At 41.1% G+C, this 21,344-nt stretch overlaps 1 protein-coding gene across 1 annotated transcript; it reads right to left on the reverse strand.

Annotated features, from left to right (window-relative positions):
• Nucleotides 1-1,479: 1,479 nt before the first annotated feature.
• LOC104591297 (agmatine hydroxycinnamoyltransferase 1-like) lies at nucleotides 1,480-2,995 on the reverse strand. Its single transcript, XM_010250105.2, has one exon. It carries the CDS (start codon nucleotides 2,928-2,930, stop codon nucleotides 1,608-1,610), a length of 1,323 nt encoding a protein of 440 aa, XP_010248407.1. The 5' UTR covers nucleotides 2,931-2,995; the 3' UTR covers nucleotides 1,480-1,607.
• Nucleotides 2,996-21,344: the final 18,349 nt, after the last annotated feature.

Here is a 21,344-nt window from a genome sequence, read left to right on the forward strand (position 1 = left end):
GTTCGAGTGATTTGGGGTCCCATTCTCCAAGTTCGAGTTTGAAATTACTGTTTGATTGTTTATCTTCTCGCAAGTTTCAGAGTTAGCAGGAAGGGGTTTCTTCTTCTAATTTCGATTTGGGGTCCCATTCCCTTTATTTTTTTCTTGTTTCTTGTTTCTCCAACTCTTTTTAACTGGCTCGAGAGATTTTACATATTTTATTTTTTTGTTTGTTGTTTCTTTTTATTTGTATTTCATTGTTTAAGTAATTGATGTGATTCAAAACTACAATTGAAGATTTACAACTGCAATTGAAGATTCAAAATTGTCATAAACCATCCAATCTGTGTAATGCCGGATGGTTTCCAACTCTGTAAATCACTACCCGATCTATGTAATGCCGGATGGTTTCCAATTCTATAATAAACCATGTGGTCTTCTCTATAATTGAAAACTCTAGCATCAGCCTTTTGGCCATTGAGAGAAAACATTAATTGTTAACTCTAATGGATTGGCAATCAAACTGTTCATAGAAACTTCATCGGCATGAATATCCAAGATGCATGTATCGTGTATGTTGGAATAACAAGGCTAATACATACATATCCACGTACAATAGAACGTAGCTTCTGTTATTTTCGTTGAATATTGGCTTAAAAATACCATTTTCAACATCAATAAACCACCAAAACCTGGTATTGATTATTAGACTTCCATCAACAAACACAATGTTACCGATCAACTCAAGCAATTAATACTAGGAGTATTGCAATTTGCAAGTCAGGTCAGGTTAGGTAGCAATAGTAGGAGTGGTGGGGTAACTGAGGTCATCCCTGACCCAACCTGATCAGTTGTTGAACACTCAATATCCAACTCAATACTATTGTTGTTGTTTTTCCCTCCTCTAAAAAATGTTCTACGTACTTCTTAGATTCAGGATCAGCCAATAAGGGTTAGTTAGCCTACCAAGTATTGGATTCTCTTAAATATCTAGAAATATGGATGATGATAACAAGCATGCATGCTGCAATTTGGGCAGGTCCAACTATGTTTTTGCATTTTTTTTATTCTTTTGTTCTACACGTTGGGCTGGGATTTTAGGGCTCCTATATGACCTGGGGATGAGAAGGGGACCATTCTAAGACCTTTGCACCCAAACCAACCTGATCCTGGTCCAAGACCCGTAAATAATACATAATCTCTCTCTCTCTCTCTCTCTCCAGTCCTTGGTCTGGGGAGAGGGTCGGTTAGGCCAGGATTGTCCCTAACTAGGCCTAATCTTACACCCCAAACGCTGTCTGCAGAGATCTCACGAGTTTTAATCCAAGGGTGCTTAGTTTTTACTTTGTTCTTTTGGTCAGCAGATTAATCTGTCTTTGGGTTGCATGCAGTGTACATATCTAGTATTTGTTTTTTCAGTGGTGGTTGTCTTTGTTTGTATTCTGAGCACTTTTCAATCAAACTTTGCCTTTGAGGCAAGGGAAAAAAACATGATCAGAGAGAGAAGAAGAAGAATATATAACTGTTTGAACTTTGAACTTAACTAAGGAAGAAAATTAGTTTTTGACATCTTTAAGAGGCGGTGTATTAAGTTGCTTGAGAGTATAAGCGAGACTGATCATGGTCTACTAATGTAAACAGTAGCATAACTGTTTGAAGTAAGCCAAGTTGTCTCTGAACAAAGAAAGAAACACGTCAATGCTTCCATCTCCCGTGAAGGAAGGGACAAGAAAGATCTCTCCTTCTACAGGGAAATAAGATGGCAGGAAAAGGCAAGGACCCCCTTCACCGAAATCCAGGTCGTAGAATGGAAACCTTAGCCAACTATGCACCTCCAAATTGGGGCACATAACCAATTCATCGGCGTCTGCGTTTGGAACCAGACCCTCCTCCTCCGCCCTGTGGCTTGATGCAAAGTCGATGAACGATTTGAAATAACTGTCGTTCACCTTGCCAACTGCATCGTGGATCAGCTTTGCTGCGAAGGACAAAGGCTCGCGCAGCAGGTCCTTCACCCTAGCATTTGGCAATGCCCAGAGCACCAAATTCCCGAAGTACTCATTGGGAACAGGCGGCCTCAGCCTTGCTCGACCATTCACTGAGATCTTAATCTGTGTCCTCTCAAACCCACTAATCCCACGAACCTTCGTTACAGTCCTCCAAAGATGAGCAACCGAGCTTTCGAACATGCTGTAAGGCTTACCACCGCCGTTTGCCAAAGAAGAAGAAGCTTCAGCCTTGAGCTTGTCTAAAAACTCCAGTGTTAGATGAGCCTTGTGCATGATGAGATCTCCGACTAAAGCTTTAGATAGAGGTGGATATGCTTTGTTGTTGATCAGCGTCGTGTCAGTGAACTCAACCCCTCTGTGCTCGAACTGGAACAAGGGGGGCTCTCGAGGAACAAAGATGGTTCGGTTGTGCAATGGGCGTGGGCTCATCTCGACGCCTCGGCAAGCCTGCCCCCAGGCTACCAAGAAGTTGCTCGTCCCTTGGCCGTCTGCAACTTGGTGGTGGGATGTAAGCCCCACCACCAACGACCCACAAGCGAACTTCGTGAGTTGAACTTGCAGCAAAGCATCTACCCCCTCCACGCTAGGATGAAGGCTTAGTAGCGCCGATGGGTTAAGTGGGATTTTCTCATCAAGGGTGCACTCCACCCATACTTCAATGAAGTTTATGCCTTCATCGTTGAGCAGAATGACAGGGTCGCCATTGTCGCCGGTACCCAACCGGCCGGCAAACTCACGGTACTCCGTTAGGGCCTTCTGGAGCCCTTGTTGTATCGTTGCATTTGGTGGGGTTGGTGGGCGATACACATAGATTACAGCTATATTCATGTTGTATGTAGCCCTGTCGAAGACACTGAGTGGAATGTAGTGAGCGTTTGAGGGAGGAATATTACTCTCATAGATTGGCTTTAGAAGCTCGGAGCTTCTCGTCTGCACTTTCATGGCTTTGTGCGAGGAGGGAGCTAGACAAAGTTGAGGTGTTTTGGGTTGAGTTGATATGAATTGAAGAGTTCGATGTGGATTAAATACATATTGATGATGCCCCTAATAGTACAACTACCTGGATCACTTTCATGCTTCATCAAATTGCCACGTAGGAATTTGGAGGAGATGACTTCTGTAGGAAACAACCAAGGCCAAGGGTGTGAACTTTGAAGGGCCCATTTTATTTCTCAAAACCACGTCTAACACTTTTTGTCAAATAAATCAAGCCAACCTTTCATTTAAATCAAATTTCAAGGATGAAAAGGGAAACTTATTAAGATTCGGGTCGGAATAAATTTTATAATATGCACATTGATTATATACTTATTTACGTGGCCATTTACTAAAACACCCTTTTAACACTAGTTTTGTGGGTTTATAAAAACCTACTTTTATAGTTTGCGTTTTGTGGATTTAACACCCCAATTTACTTAACTGACCTTATATCTATATATAGAAGTGGAAAATGACAGTTTTGACCTTAATATCCCTTCATACAAATTTAAATTTTCTGTACAGAAAATAAAAATAAAAATGTCATTCTTGTCCCTAGTACAATACGGGCAACAACAACTCTCTTCCATTATTCTCTCTTCTTCATTTTGTTGAAGCCACACATTTTTTTGATAGATCTGAAAAATCAAACCTAATTTCTTTCTAATAGCTTGATATAAAGTTTTAGGGGTATTTCCACAATAAAAAAAACACCCTTAAACATTTTCCACTCCTATTTATATACTCATGTTACAATCTTTAGACAGAAATACAAAGGATTCTCAATAGAAGATCGATTGGTTGTAAACTATAGGGGGCTGTTTTAGTAAAATATGAGCTATAGGATAGGTTTTAGTAAATTCATAAAATTATAAGGGGTATTTTAGTAAATGATCCTTATATATATATATATATATATATATACACACGTACACATATACATACATAATGTATAAATAATTATATAGAGTTTATGATTAATAAATTTAGTATTTAAAATTATTAGTTAAATGCAATTAACTTGAGTGTTGATTTGCTACCCACAAATTAGTAGATTCAAGCTCAATTAACTTGCTTTTCAAAAAATTAAATAAAAATAATTATTTTTTTTTTATTTTTAACATTTTCTTTAAAAATAATATATTCAATTTACAACCCAAGTTTCAATAGGATCCAAATCAGATCTAAAACCCCTAGATTAGATTCAGTTTTCTTTTGACACACTGAGAAAAATCATCACCAGCAAGGGAGGGCCCTGCCAGCAGCATCAAGGAACACTAATAAACTAAGTATCCGTTTGGTCCGGAGCTGGAATCGGAATCAAAATCGGAATGGTCTATTCTCATAATCTGTTTGGTTCAGACAAAAATGAGAATGATAATGGAAATCAGTAGGAATGAGATTTCATTCCCAAAGGAGGGGTAGAGAATGGTCATTCTAACAGGAATGAGAATGGGATTCCGATTCCGCCCAACCAAACAGTTGGAATAAGAATAGCCCATTCCAATTCCGATTCCAGACCCCTATTCCAACGAACCAAACAGGGCCTAAAATCCCATGGGCTCTATGATGATGGACGAACGGCTTACATGCATATTGAGTTTGTAGACCTAAAGAGTGGCCCACATTTCAGCCACTGATATAGATGTGATTCCAATTCTGCCCAGATCGATTTAAGTTTTAAATAAACAGATCAGATTCGAACATGGCTGAATATTGCTCAAATTTGACCCAATTACAGCCCGAATAGTGAATACATGAATTTTCATCCAAGAGGAAGTAGTATACCTTTCTCCACCGGCATATGTCCATCTATATGCTATAATCTAATTAATGGGTTTAATAATAATTTGTTTGATGTGTTCTAATAAAATTTTCTCCTCACAGAATCCTTCTCACCCATCTTATAGCATGTTGCAATCACGCATCAGGAACATTTCTCGTATTTGTATGTTTTCATTTATTGGGAGATGTTCTCAATGCACAGTTGCAAGTGTTGTGAGATGGGTATGAGGAGGAAATCTGGATTTTTATTTTGGGGTTTACTCTAATGTCTACATTATTCAAATTTGCTCTTGGGACTTCTTTCTCTCCGCTCCCATTGTTCTAAATTTCATTTCCTAGTTGTTTCGGGGAGAAAAAATCAAGTTGCCAAAAACCAGTGCAAGAGGAAGTCATTTCAGCCAAGTGACGCCCGAGCTGAGTTGGGTCCAAAGCTTTCCATTGTTAAACTGTGAATGTTCAAGTAATTTCTCATCATGAGTTTTCAATCCATATCAATTTTGGTTCATGCCCCTGACTGTTATAGATCCTTCAACTTGTAACTGGTTACTTTCTCATTGGTGCTCACCAAATCTTCTTACTCTAATTTTATAACATGTTTATTTGAGCCACTCATCATCATCATCATTCATGCCTTATCCCGACTATATAGAATAATCAACTATTTGAGCCAATACTCCTAAGTTCTCATATTATATTTTTAATTTTCTTGCACATATTTCTTGACCGGTCTCGTTGTTTTCTAAGACTTTTCTTTTGGCTCTGTTTCCTAACTTTGGATGCATTCCTTTAATTTTGTATCCTAGGTGATACACTTTCAATTAATCTCTTGCCATGGATTCATTATTAAAATAATTAAACAAGGAGAGATTCTATATTGAGATAATCTTTTGATCCTAATCTTCAATGCACCTCGGTTTCCATCTCTATTATTATTAAATTCATCATACGTATTCAACCTCAACCAGAATTCTGGATTTAATAGAAAAAAGGAGGGGGGATGGATATTGAAAAAATTAATGGTGTTAGTCATATCACTAGGACTAACATCTTGGACCTGCTCACCAACCTTTACCATTATTGTCTTTTCTACTGTTGTCTATTACAACAACCTTTGAGTTGTTGGAAGGAGATAGCTAGGTGAATAAAGTTGATGTTAACCATCTTAATTTCTTGAGACGATTTGTTCAATATTATCATGACAAATAGTTTCATATATTATAATGAATGGGGTTAGAACTTAAGAAGACCATGCATGTCCCTTATTTTCCGCTTTTGGACTCATTGTTGGACTCACAATCACTCTATTTGCAAGGCCAAATCCACTTTTCCAAACGTCTCTGTGATGAGACGGGTCACGGGTCTGTCCAATCTGCAGCCGCCTATATATACCTCATCAGTTATAGCTATCTTTTAATCTATTATGTAACAAAAACCCATTATTTGGTCAATGAACAATCATCCCAAATGGACCGGATGGTTGAGCCATTGACCCAGAGGGAAAAACAGTTCATCATCCGGGTCAGGTTTTAAAACACACTGCAAATTTTGATATTCTTTACCAAATACCATCATCACTCCCTTTATTTCCTAGACACTTCAGTAAGGAATTTTTTCCAGCTCTACCCGAGAGAAAGGAGCATAACCACCCCCAATATCCATTATCTTGAGTTATATATATCCCAGGTATCGTTCTATCAAAAATAAATGAAGAAGATGGTAGATAAGGCCAGAAGGTGCAAGTCTAGTGATTGGAGAATAATCAAACTGACTAACAAAAGTTGGTGCGACTAGAAGAAATGACAAATATCACGTTTTGTTAGGCAGACTAGTACTTACTTTTTGATGAGAAAACAAGTAGAGAAGGAAGGGGAAGAATTCTTGGAGCTAGCCTAATTGTGAGATGTAAGAAAATGTAGCCAAAGTGGAAAGAAATTATCTGAGGACTTGCACTTTGATAGAAAACATGACTCTCTCTTGATAACGAGACAGGCTAACTAACCCCACCCCCAAATATAAGGGATCAATGCTGATTTTTTGTTTGTTTGTTGGGCTCACACAGTTCATATAATGAGAAAGGCCATTCAAATCATGGTTTTCGAATTGCTATTGATTCGGATGATTGGATCGTTTGGCTTGTGAGTTCCGTTTTACCTCAAATACGGTCCTTGGCTAAAAACTATTGAATCAGCCAATGACCCGTTGACTTGGGCGGTCTATCCATTCAACGGTTTTTGATCGTTTTTTATTTTTTATAATTTTTATTAGAACAGGCCGTCTGTCCGAATCATCGACTTGAAAACCAATGGCCAAAACGATTCCATTTCCGTGTCATTTTTTAAAACCATGATTCAAACTATATTATAAGGTGTCAAGTAATAGTAAAGATTGCTAATTCCTATATTATACTTTTAATTGCACATAAAACATTACAGTTATCAATAATGCAAAACCATTTGAACAGTTCATTTTGTATATTGAAATTAAGGGTGGATATTAACTCAACTTTTCACAAACTATTCAAGTTTGGTTCATCAAAAGCTCAATTCGGTTTTGATGTAAATCGAGCTTTGAACTAAGCTTAACTCCAATAAACTTTGGAAGCCTAATTGAACTTATATTATATATAACATTTTTCATTTTTATAAGTATAATAATAAATATTTTTTATACATGCATACCTATATATAATCATCCACCAATTTCCTTCCTCTCTTCCCCTTTCCTATCTACAACATTGGTGGGAATAAGGAAATTTTGGCTTTAAACCATTAATCCATTTGCAGCTGATAATTTAAACCCCAAACCCACCCACGCCCGAAAAAAAAAAAAGAATTAATTTCGATCATTTTGAAGAAAGCTTAACACTAGATTCTACAGTGCTATCCACCTTTACATTGGAATCTAATTGCTTAGGCACAACAAGTATCCATGTCAGGTGGATAATTCATATGGTTTTTAATAAAAGTCAGGTTGCCTAGCTTATTGGGCCTTTGGACCTAGACAACTCTGAATTTCTGCTGGGATTTTATATACAAGCCCAACTGATTGATCTGGGCTAGAATCGATGGGCTTGATGGTATAGGCGTATGGGCGGTCCAGATCCTTTGCAATCCCACGATGACCTACTGTCTGTCAATGAACTCACCTATCTGTAAGGACCTGTGGGAAATAGCAAAATCAATACTGTTTTTCAAAAATTTGTGTTGTTAAATTCTACAACGTTGTGTTTTCTTTTTCTTTTTCTTTTTTCTTTTCTTTTAGGCTTCGTTTGTTTTGTGGGAAGATATAGGTGGGATGGGATGGGAAAGTGTAAAAATTTATTCTTCCATTGTTTGGTATTATACATGAAAAAATAATAAGAAAACACTATTTCAAGGAGAAGAGATGAGAAGGTGAGGGAGAAGAAAACACTATGTTTGCGACTGTATCTACAAACCCAGAAGAAGAAAGAGAAGAAGAGAGGAGAGAGGGAAGAAGGGAGTGCCTTCGATCTGTGTCTGCGAACCCAAATCTAAGTTCTACCATGGCAGAACTTAGATCTGTGTCTACGAACCCAGATCTGTATCTGCAACTGTCTGTGAACCCAGAAGAAGAGAGGAGAGAGGGAGGAAGGGAGTGTCTCCGATTTGTGTCTACGAACCCAGATCTGAGTTCTACCATGGCAGAACTTAGATTTGCGTCTGCGAACCCAAAAGAAGAAAGAGAATAAGAGAGGAGAGAGGGAGGAAGGGAGTGGCTGAGAAGGGGTGCCGCCACCACTGCTCTGTTTCTAGGTTCGAACGGGGAAGGGTGTCGTCGTCTCTGGTTTCGTCGAAAGAGAGAATGAACAGTGGTTTCTTACATTTTTCCACTGGGGTCGCACGGTTTTGGTGCGACCCCAAATCCATGATTTTGGGATCTAATATCCCACACTTTTCTCACCCCATCCCCCTCTTTTCCTCAAACCGAATATGAGAAAAGGGAATATTTTTGGAATATTCCCTTTTTCTCATCCCCATCCCACAAGCCAAACAGAGCCTTAGGGTAAATCTCTTAAACTATCCCTACTATTCACGAAATTGACAAACTATACCCTTATTGTTTAGATATTGTCTTGCAGTACCCTTAAGTTTTCTGACAATTGTCATCATCATTAAATCGGGATGAAAAAGTTGATTTTACATTTTTACCCTTCTATTAAGTCTCACTCAGATCGAACCCATTTTTCAAATTACTTTCTTACCCTTCCTTAATGAGGGATTGATTAAAGGCACAAATCGATATTATTCTCTCACCCAAAAGTTATTTATCGTCGTTCGAGTGGAGAAGGATCCACAATCATCTTCCACGACTTTCGTTGCAAACTCTGGCAGGTGGTACGACGGTGCACGACAGGTTTGTATGGAAAAGCCTACGTTTCTGTCATATTTTTTTTTCGGTGGAAGGATGACATTTGTCCTCTCTCTGAGCTTGTTCTTAGAATTTTTTCTTACAACTGATTCACTGTTTTGCAGTGGGATTCCAAAAGGATTTGCTTAAAAGCCTGTGTTTTCTATCATCACAGAGGTATGGTCCAACTTTTTATGTGTTTCTTAGCTAGGTTTTGGGGGACCACTCACAAATTTGGGTATATGTGGTGTATTGGGACTCATGTGTTTGCTTTAATTCATACACATGGGATCCACATGTGGATCCAGTTGCTCGACAAAATGTCTGAAACACTGTTTTCACATGAAACTGCCAATACGAGTAAATAAATGTAGGGCCCATGATTGAAATGTTATAGATGGGGAATTTACGAAAAATGGTTACATCAATTGGCGCCGTCTGTGGGAATACGCTACAAAAAGCTAAGTTCTCATCCTACAAAAGCTAAGTTATCATCCTACCAAAGCTAAGTCCTCACCTTTTTGAAGATATCACTTTATAGTTTACATTTTTTATGAACTCAAAAACTATGCAGGGGGCTAACAGACTAAGTAGCTCTACCAACCTTACTTTCGATTCAGATGATGCCTCATCAGTCCTCTCCGCAAGGTCCCCCTACAAAGATGAGCTCTTCGTGGCTTCCGCGGGAGTTGACGGCCAACAGACTACATAGGCGCCCTTACCGGTCGAGCCTTCCAAGGATCCCGTGTGAGCTGGCAACCTAAAGTTAGTAGTGCTGCCCCCGAAGGTCGAGCCCCTAGCAGCTTCTTGTAGGAGTGGGTGACCGGCATTACGAAGCTGATGCAGCACAATCATAGCTCGACACCTCACAGGCAAAGCCTACGGGCCACATTACTGCTTAAGACCCGGTCACCCCTCCGGCACGGGCAAAAGTCAAAAAAGAGTAGACTACGAGTCACTCCCAAAAGCCTACGGGCCACATTACTGCTTAAGACCCGGTCGCCTCTCCGGCACGGGCAAAGTCAAAAAAGAGTAAACCACGAGTCACTCCCAAAAGCCTATGGGCCACATTACTGCTTATGACCCGGTCGCCCCTCTGGCACGGGCAAAAGTCAAAAAAGAGTAGACTATGAGTCACTCCCAAAAGCCTACGGGCCACATTACTGCTTAAGACCCGGTCGCCCCTCCGGCACGGGCAAAAGTCAAAAAAGAGTAGACTACGAGTCACTCCCAAAAGCCTACGGGCCACATTACTGCTTAAGACCCGGTCGCCTCTCTGGCACGGGCGAAAATCAAAAAGAGTAGACTATGAGTCACTCCCAAAGCCTGCGGGCCACACTGTTGCTAAATATCCAATCGCTTTCTCAGTAGGAACAAAATCAGCAAAAGTGAATTATAAGTTGCCCCAGAGCCTAAGGGCTACACTACTGAAACCGGCGGAGACCCCCTCGTCTTACTGGCAGCTCCCAAAGCCTAAGGAATTTGATCAAAACTTACTAACTCGTCGACTTACGGGCCAAAAGAAATCTACTCCCTTCGCTGAGTTACTCTCAGCTCGGGAGTGGGGGGAAATTGATGAGGGCAGATTTGGCCCTCCAGTGAAGTTGCGACACGTGGCACCTCGTGACAACTAGGCAAGCCCCCAAGCAACAACTTACCAAGTTGGTCCCCCCCCAGGCACCGGTCTGGCTGGCCTGGCGCGACCTAACGCGGCCTGCGCGCGACCTGGCGCGACCTGTGCGCGAACTGCGTGCGAACTGCGCGCGAACTGCGCTACCTGGCCGAATGAGCCTGCCACATGCGCCGACCTGGCAATCTGGCCCAGACGCAGGCGCCGACCTGGCGATCTGGCCCGGACACAGGCGCCGACCTGACAACAAGACCCGCACACAGGCGCCGACCTGCTGACCTGACCCGGACACAGGCGCCGACCTGGCAACCTGGCCCGGACACCGACCCGCCGACTGACACAGGCGCCGACCTGGCAACCTGGCCCAGACACCGACCCGCCGACTGACACAGGCGCCAACCTGGCGATCTGGCCCGGACACAGGCGCCAACCTGACAACATGACCGGGACACAGGCGCCGACCTGGCAACCTGGCCGGACACCGACCCGCCGGCTGACACATGCGCCGACCTGGCAATCTGGCCCGGACACAGGCGCCGACCTGACAACATGACCTGGACACAGGCGCCGACCTGGTGACCTGACCCTGACACAAGCGCCGGCTTGGCGACCTGGCCCGGACACCGATCCGTCGACTGACAGGCGCCGACCTGACAACCTCGAGGAGTTCATCACCGTACCCCGGTTCTGACGGGATATGACGTCTTACCATTTGAAGGCTTTTTACCCACCTAACCCGCGAGGGCACCACTATATAAGGACTCCGACCCCAAAGCCAGGGGGGAGAAAAAAGAGTATGGTAACCCCCTCTCTCTAGCTCTCTCATTTCTCTCCAAGCCCTCTGTAATCAGAATGCTAACTTAGGCATCGGAGAGTCCCCGCCGGGAAAATACCCCCGGGTCCTCTGATTCAGTTCCCGCAGGTCCCTCAGCTCCCGCCGTCTACAAAGGAGAGAAAATCACCTCACGCAGGGGGTAGTCGGGTAGCGCTGCACTAGGGAACTCCACCATCCTCTGAGTTGCAGACCGCCTAGGAGCAAGTCAAGTGACGAGTTCGCCACCAGGGAGCACTGCCGGGCAGTTCGCCACCAAGCAGTTCGTCACCAGGCAGTTCGCCATCAGGCAGTTCATCACCAGGCAGTTCGCCATCAGGCAGCGCCACCAGGCAGTTCGCCACCAGGCAATTCACCATCAGGCAGTTTGCCACCAGGCAGTTCGCCATCAGGCAGTTCGTCACCAGGCAGTTCGTCATCAGGCAGCGCCACCAGGCAGTTCGCCACCAGGCAGTTCGCCACCAGGCAGCTCGCCATCAGGCAGTTCGTCACCAGGCAGTTCGCCATCAGGCAGCGCCACCAGGCAGTTCGCCACTAGGCAGCTCGCCATCAAGCAGTTTGCCATCAGGCAGTTCGCCACTAGGCAGTTCGCCACCAGGAAGCATTACCAGGCAGTTCGCCACCAGGCAGTTCTCCCCCGGGATGTTCGCCACCAAGTAGCTCATCACCAAGGCACGTCACCCCCAGGTCAAACACGAGGTACTTAGCCAAAAAATTTTACACATCCCAAAAAATGGTACGTGACCAAAAACGGTTACATCACTTGTGTATGCTTATAATATAGTCAATGTAGCTTAAAATGTAGCTTATAGAGCTTATAGTGTATGTTATATGTTATAATATGTGGCTTATAGTCTAGCTCATAGTGTAGCTTAGAGACTACAATAATTGTAGCTTATAATCAACATATTGTAACTATATTTGTCCATATCAATGATGTAGGTGATGGATGGGAGTAGATACATGTTCATCATCAATTATGATGGTCATTGGAAGACCACATATGGGAAATTATTGTATGTAAATGGTTAGGTTGGATATGTGGATAATGTGGACAGTGACAAAATATACTATCTAGACATCTTGAATGACTTCTGTTCATTGGTTGGTGTACCTCCTGGAAGCATGGTGACTATCAACTACAAGATACCAGGATGGGAGTTAGATGAGCATTTAAGTGTTCTTGGTTGTGAGAATGATGTGATGGTAATGTTTGCCACACATGGGGACCTCCGTGAGATAATGTTCTACATTACTTTTACCGAAGCCAAGCGTGTTAGTATGGATGATGGGTGTAGTGGCAAGGGAAAGGACAAATTGCAAAATGATATGATGATGTTAACTGTTATGTAGTTGATGTTGAAGGAGGAGTAGCTGATGATAGCCATGGCCACGATGAGAGGATGGAATGTGATGACGATGTTGATGATGTATATGATCATCATGATGTTGATGATGGAAAATTTGAGGGTTTGTATGGTGATGGTGAGTATTATGAAGATGATGATGGTGGGGATCATGAGGGTGTGGACCATGCAGGTGGGGATCATGAGGGTGTTGACCATGCAGGTGTACATGATGGTGGTGGTGCTGATTTGTTTGACTATGAGCCTATCAATGAGTATGACAGTTCAAGGCACTGTGGCAATACAAGGGATTTTGACTTTTCGGTATTGTGTGGTGGAGGGTATAGAGATCAAAAGAAAGAGAAATGAGAAGAGTAAGTTTACTAGATTTTGTTCTATAGTTGACTGTGGCTGGAGGAATCATGCATCCCTTAGCCATGATGGAGGCAACTTCATAGTAAAGACCCTCAATGAAACACATTGTTGTTTGAGGGTGACTACAAATAGGGATGCAACAAATACATGGCTGTCAACAAAGATTTGAGGGCTAGTAAGGGCTGATCCTAACATGTCAAGCCATGTACTTAGGTCTGAAATCAGGAGGATGTATGTGATAGATGTCTCATAGAGGAAAATACACAGGGCTAAGCTTAAGGCTGTTGATAGGATCAAGGGTCATTGGCCGAATCATATGCAGTACTCCCTCAGTACTGTACAACCTTGCTTGCAAGCAACCTTAGGTCTGTTGTGAAGCAACATGCCCCATTTGCCTCAGAAGAAGACACATTTGGGGTTTTCAAAATAGTCTTCATATGCCTTGCAAGTCCAAGGAATGGGTTCTTGGATGGTTGTAGAAAGATTATTGGATCGAATGGTTTTCATAACAAGACTGGTGCAATAGGGGGTATAATATTCACAGTTGTAGGGACTGATGGCAATAATGGCATCTTTCCTATTGCATATTCTGTGGTGAAAGCTGAAAGCATGGATAGTTGGATATGGTTTTTGGTTGAGTTAAGAAATGCTCTAGGTATAGATGACTCACACAGGTGGACATTTATGTCGGACAAGCAAACTATATGTACATATTTGTTTGTAGTTAATACCTAGTTTCCTTTGTTTTGAGTACAACTAGCACTAATAAATGTGATGCATGTTTGCAGGGCATTGTTGAACCAGTATCGTGTTGCATACTTGGTGCAAATCACAAGTTCTGTCTATGTCATCTATATTGCAACTTCAAAAAAATCTTCAAAGGGGAGGCATTGAAGGATGCCATATGGGTTGTTGAAAATCATATACCCATACTGACTTTGTTCATTAAATGGAAGTAATCAAAAGCATATCTAGAGATGCACATGAATGGCTTAGTAGAGTCCCCCTTGACACATGGTCCAGGCATGGGTTTGGCCCAGTAGTTAAGTCTAATGACATAACAAACAACTAGATAGAGTCAATTAATGCGTGGATTGGGGAGTCCAAAGCAATGCCTATTGTTGAGATGTTGGAGGACATAAGGAAAAGATGGATGCAGAAGATATATTATAGACATAAGGCATCCATTGCTCCTAGGTCTGATATGTTGCTTAAGGTGCAAGCAATCATTGACAAGAAAGGAAGGGAAGCTAAGTGATATTTATTGCCCATGTACTTCAGATCCATTATGTTGTGTGTTGTTGGCTTGAGCAGTTCATTGTACATGTACTTATTGTATAATGCATTAACAGGTCTGTTAGGGTTTTCCAATTAGGACAATATGAGTATTAAACACTAGGAACTAACTTGGTTGACAATGTCACCAAGATGGATGTAATGTCAGACACATGTAAGGTTTGGGATATAAGTGGCCTACCTTGTGTTTATGCACTTGCAATGCTTACTTATACAAGATGTAGGGTGGAGGACCTATGCGATAAGGCCTTCCACAAGGCAACCTATGCAAAGGTGTATAGTCATTTTACTCATGCTATCCCAAGGCAGAAATATTGGCAACAAGTGCAACACCACCCAGTTAGACCTCCCATAGTGAAGAGGAGGCCAAGTCGACCCCCAACCAGAAGAAGAAGAGAAGAGGATGAAGCAACACTATTATGTCGTGCCCCACTAGAACATACGGCAGTCAGGTGTTCAATTTGAGATATATTAGGGCACAATAGAAGGAATTGTAGAGCCCCTCCTCCGAATATGAATACAAAGACTCCAAAGGTAAAATCACACAAGCCTCAACACAAATGAACTTATTACCATCTTTTTTTTTGTATTGTGTACTAAGTAGGGTATTTGAATTGTAGGTACAGAGGCTTGTTGTTGATCATGATCCTACCCAGACTATAAGAAGGAAAATCTTGCCACCCAAGAGAGGGGCTATATCTACAAAAGTTGTTGCTGACTCATACATGCCCCATCAAACTCCAACAACTTATGAAGTTGGGTTATCATTAGGATCAACAGTTGGTAGTACAAGTGGAGATCTGGTAGGGGTGGTAGAACAAGGGGGAGGGGGAGGTCTGTTAGGGGTGGTAGAGGTGGTAGAGTTGGCATGGAGAGCCTGCAACATCCAGACATTGTTTCAATAGGAAGACAGGTGATGACACTTATTTTAGTTATCATAACAATTTATGAATTCAGTTGAAGTTTGTATTGACCTTCATTCCAATTAGTGTGTAGGCAGAGGAACAGAGTAGTTAGGATTTGAGATAATTCCAGCTATGAAAACCCATATGATGACGTGGGTTATTTCAGACATTTAACTTACAGTTGTATTATTCTTTGAACTTTGATATATTTTGACACACCCATGTTAGTTTTTGAACTTTGATATATTTTGTCACACCCATGGGTAGACTTAAATATGGAAGTAGAAAGCCAATTGAATTGGCTTGGGTTTACCCTTTGATGGTATGGATTTGAGATAATTCCAATATGTTTTCCAAAATGGATTTCAAACAAATCCATGTTTGGGTTTCTCTTGGGTTTACCCTTTGATGGTATGAATTTAAGATTGGAAAAGAAAGAATTCAATTCATTTCAGGTCATGGTGATGTTGATTCAGCAAATACACTGCATGAGACAACTGGTTCAGAATGCTAATTGGACAATAATAATACTATAGTATTGTAGTATTGGACTTAACAATATGAAAGTGGTTCACAACTATTCGATCAAACATAGGAGAGAGAGAGAGAGAGGTATGGGAGTCATCCCTACATATTAAACAATCACCTTCAAACACTAATGCAAAAGTAGAAAGCCACATCATGCATCTTTTATGCGTAAATCCTTGATACGCTTCAATAATTTATCACAAAAATTTGGCATTCTGTCCAAACTATCCTTATCAGATTGTACAACTGCTACAACTTCGTCCAATGTGCCCCTAGATGACCTTTGATTGATTCCTGAAGGTCCTGAACCATCATCTGCTTTCATGGTTACACTATCCACTGGCATTACCCATGAAAAGAATTTACAGCCACCTACATCCTACAAAAATAATTGAATTTTCACAAGTCATTGAATAAAACAATTATGGATTAACAATTTTTTTTTCTTTCCTAAGGCTTTGCACACACCCAAAACCGTTTCTCTTGGTTGCTAGGATTTTTCAATGTGAACACTCGGCATAGCCCAATGCCACAGGGACACATCTTTGCTTCATCTTTCCATAAGAAGAAGTTGCATCGTTTATTGGGGGCAAACTACAACAAATACACGTCGGTTATTTAACATAGAACATGTATATAAAAAATTACATAACTACTGACCTACATAGTAGTGGCACCCATAGAACTGTCGGCCAACGTTCTCAAACTTTCCATGCCTCGCCACAATAATGATGCACTCTCCACCGCATGAACACACCGCATTCATGGTGACAAATCACAATTGGTGTACCTAAAATCATTATTAGACCAAATTAAACGTCACTTGAGGGTGACTGGGCATACGAGGTGGAGGGGGTAGGGGCTGAGTGTGTGTGTGTGGGGTGGGGGTGGGGGGTTGTGTACGACATGGGGGGCTAGGTGTGCGGGTAGAGGGGTGATGGGGGGGGGGGGGCGTGCGAGAAGAGGGGTGGTGTATGGGGGGGTTGGGCATGCGGGCAGAGGGTGGTGTGGGGGTGGGGGGCTGTGTGCGGCAAGGGGCGGATTGCTAGGCATTTCGTCGAACAGATGCTAGTCAATGACTACATCTATTCAAACCACAAACCTCAATGCCATGGGCCACCGTTGTTCTCCTCTCTCCCCCCACAACGCAGTGCCATGGGTCACCGTCGTTCTCTTGTATCCTCCCCCACACCACAGTTCCAAAACCCACCGCTGGTTACAAATGGGTCACCAACGATTGTGCCGACACTGCAAGATACAACGGCACCGACATCGTTCTGTAAGAGGACGTCAGTGACGAGCCCTACTTTAAGAAAACGTCAAGTGCATACCGATAGTGTCGATGCTGACAAACAATGGTCCAGTGCTGGTGACGAGCAAGAGGACGCCGATGAACCCTACACCGCAATTCTAGTGTTGGTGGCAAGTAACGGTCTAGTGCTGACCAAGCCAACAAGCCTAAACTAAAACTAAAAGGGCATTTTTTATCATAAAAGGGTATTTTAGGAATTATGGACAACATTATCAATCACGTGATGTCACATGCAAACGGGACCCGATGATCGACTAACGGTAGGGAAGGATTTTGACAATTGTCAGAAAACTTAAGGGTACCGCAAGACAATATCTAAATAGTAAGGATACAATTTGTCAATTTCGTGAATAGTAGGAGTAGTTTAAGAGATTTGCCCTTTCTTTTAACTTTTTTGAGGTCCTAATTGCTTTAGGCATCCATCAAGTTCTCTCCCTATGAAGTTTAATAGCAATTAGGGTGTTGGCGTTGGCAAATAGCTCAATTTATAGGGGTACCAACTTGAGCAGGCCAATCTGAACTTGAATCAATCCAACCCCAAATTTTATACAGGCTGGGCTTAAATTTTTTATTCTTGGGTTGGGTCTGGGCCCAAAACCTCAGGCGTTTTCATTTTTTGGGCTAGACTCAGGCCTAGTCCTTAGGTATCTTGACTCTTGAGCCAAGAGAAATTCTAGCCCAATAGTTTAGATATGCTAAAGAACATTTTTAACACATTGAACCCAATAGTCCTGTCTAAGCCCAAATATCAACTCGAGCTTGGCCAGGCCCAGATCCAACTTGAATGTGTCGAATATTAGTTTGGTCTGGGCCTGTCTTGGGTAGATCAAGCTTGATCTGGACTTAAGCCTAAAGCTCAATTTTTAGGGTTGAGGTTCTAAAACAGTAGAAGACAAAGAAGTAAAGATTGCAATGGGTAGCACTGGACTGGCCTCTGAACTATGAAAATTTGTGGCCTCAATATCTACTATAACCATGTAATACAAGCATGATGGAGCTTGTGACCAATGATGACCCCTCAGAAAATCTTAAGTATGCCCCTTGATTCACTATTATCTGTTTTCTTTTATTTTTTTTATTTTTTCCTCTCGAGATTGGAAATATGATGCATTTAAATGATCTCCTAGACTCCCACCGCACCCAACCAATGGCAAAATTGAAGTTTTTATTTTAATTTTCAAAAATAAAATTCAGATATTAATTTCAATATTGAAAAAGAAATTAATTTAGATATTAAATTTCAAAAAATAATAATTTAGTTTGAAAAAGAAATTACAAAGAAAGATACGTTACTTAACTATGTAAATAAATTGGGAGGATACTTTTCCAAGTTTGGTTATTGTGAAGGAATTTGCTCTTTCATCTTGAGCTAGGGAAATGAATGAATTTGCTCTTTTGTGGTGTGAAAATGACCAAGAAAAAAGATATTCTCGTACCGGAAGAACCCAAGAGTTTTAAACAAGGTCCAAAGTATCTAGTCAATACGAAAAAAAAACGCATATTGTGTGTTTTCAAGTGTCAATAATCAGACTTTGGATTTCCTGTCCATAAGAATTCTAGTATTTTACCCACATCCAAGGTTCAAAATATCGATACGCTCGATACACTGCTACCGGTGTATCGGGCGTTTCGATATTTGTTTTTTTACTTTTTTTTTTCAAAACTGGTTCAGGGGAGCCTGTCTAGGACCCCTCCATCCCCTGAACCGGTCAGACCCCCGATACACCCACTATAGGGGCATATCGGAAGGGTCCCGGAACGATACATATCGGCTGATACGGGCCGATACATAACGATACTTTCAACCTTGATCAAATCTACCCACTTAACAATATAGCTTGTACATTGGGAACATCTCCCTATGAATGATAACATATAAATATTGAAGATAGGAGGGGTGCTCACTGTTCGATTTTTCAGTTTTTTTGCTCACCCATAATTGAAGATGTTCTCAATGTAGAGCTGTAGTGTTAGGTGTATAGATGTGAATAAGATTCTTGTGGGCAGGAGATCCGAGCTCCAATACTCACCCTTCTCTTGACTGTTTGAGAAAGGTGAGTACACAAACTATAGGATCCGAGCTCTAAACAGACAGATTCTTGTACATAGGGGTGTCAATTGGACTGGATTTGGTTCAATACGATCCAGTCCAATGTGAATTCATTATAAATGAATTAGGTCCAATCTGATCCAATGAATGTTTTGGACCACATTGAACCGGTCCAATTCAATGTTTGGACTGTCTAATCTGTTCAAATTCATTTTGATTTAAATTGTTTTGAACCCAAACCCGATCCATTGACACATATATTCTTATCTTATATCAATGGACCAGATATTGGTTTAATTCAACCCAATCCAATATAAATTTGTTACGGACGGGCCATGTCCAATCCAATCTAATAAATATTTTGGACTAGACTGGTCCAATTCAATATGTCTTGTTGGTCCGTCCAATCCATCCAAATTGATTTTGGACTGGACGGGGTCCAATCCAAAATCGGTCATTTGACACCCTTACTTATACATTGACTGTTTGTACACAAACTATAGGATTCTTGTGAACCTTCACTCAAAGCCCATCTTAATTGGCAGAATTTTGCAATGTTTTCAAAACTGGACTGGACCAAAAGATCGGAAACCATTGATCTGGCCAGTAAACCGCTGATTCGGGGGTCAAACCATTGAATCGTTCGACATGAAACGATTTTTTATTATTTTTTTTGTCAAAATAGGCTATTTGTTCGAATCAAACAATCGTTTGACCTGAAAACCATACCCATAACGATTCCCTGTCCGATCCAATTTTAAAAACCTATTTTGTGATCGGCAACCAAGGAAGAGCCACCCCTCACTCTATTTGCAAATATAAGGTAAAGGAAGCAGTTAGACAGTCATGTCACCAATAGAATCATTGAGACATGGATATATTGCTGATTTGAAATGATATCTTTACAAACGCATCACCTTCCTTTACCTTTATTCTTCTGATCATTAGACAAGTTTAGTTGAGAAGCCTTCAAAGTATCCAAGGTGAACCCTCTTTTTAGCTCGTTAGAGGGTTAATATATATATATATAATATCATATCATTATATAAATTTGGGTCATTTATTAAAATACTTTTATAGTTTATTAGATTTATTAAAACCTACCCTTATAGTTTGTATTTTATTAAAACATCCCTTATAATTTGTAATTGGATTACTTAATCGACCTTCCGTTAGATTGAAGTGGAAAATGACAATTTTGACCTCAGCATTTGTTTGCACCAATTTAATCTACAAAAAATATAAATGGAAATATCATTCATGCCCCTACTAAAACATAGACAACAACTTTTTTCCCTCAATTTTATTCTCTATTTGAAGAATGGAGACATGTTATAGCAAATTAATAACTTGGGGTGCAGTGTTCTCTCCATTTGAAACCAAATATTGTGTGGTAGATCTGAAAACCAAAGAATAATTCATTTTAAAAGCCCGATATGAAGTGCTATGGGTACTTTTTGAATAAAATACCATAGGCCCATGCCCTTAAGCATTTTCCACTCAGTATAGGTGGTCAAGTTACCTTTTATCAGACAGCCAGAAAAAAAGATTATTGATAGAAGGTGGATTAAGTAAATCAGTTGCAAACTATACTGAGGATTTTAGTAAAACATAAACTATAAGATAGTGAAATTATATGGGGTGATTTAAGAAATAACCCTATAAATTTAATACACATCCCTTTACTCTTTTATCTTGCACCAAGTACCCTCACACTAACATATAATGATGTTACCACTGAACTAACCTCAAGGTCCTCAACCCTTAAATCTAAGAAATAAGAGCATTTAACAAGAAAAGAAAAAAGAGAGAAAATCAAGCCAACCCAACATGGTCCCTACCCCCGAAGACTTTAGGTTGGGTTAGGGTTTGTGTTGGGGTCCAATAGCTCAGGGTAGATTAGAATTGATCTCAAACCAACCTAAATTCGCCCAACTTGCACCCTACTTAT

The sequence above is a fragment of the Nelumbo nucifera genome, chromosome 6, assembly GCF_055504915.1.
Source record: "Nelumbo nucifera cultivar China Antique chromosome 6, China Antique-T2T, whole genome shotgun sequence".
Taxonomy (NCBI): domain Eukaryota; kingdom Viridiplantae; phylum Streptophyta; class Magnoliopsida; order Proteales; family Nelumbonaceae; genus Nelumbo; species Nelumbo nucifera.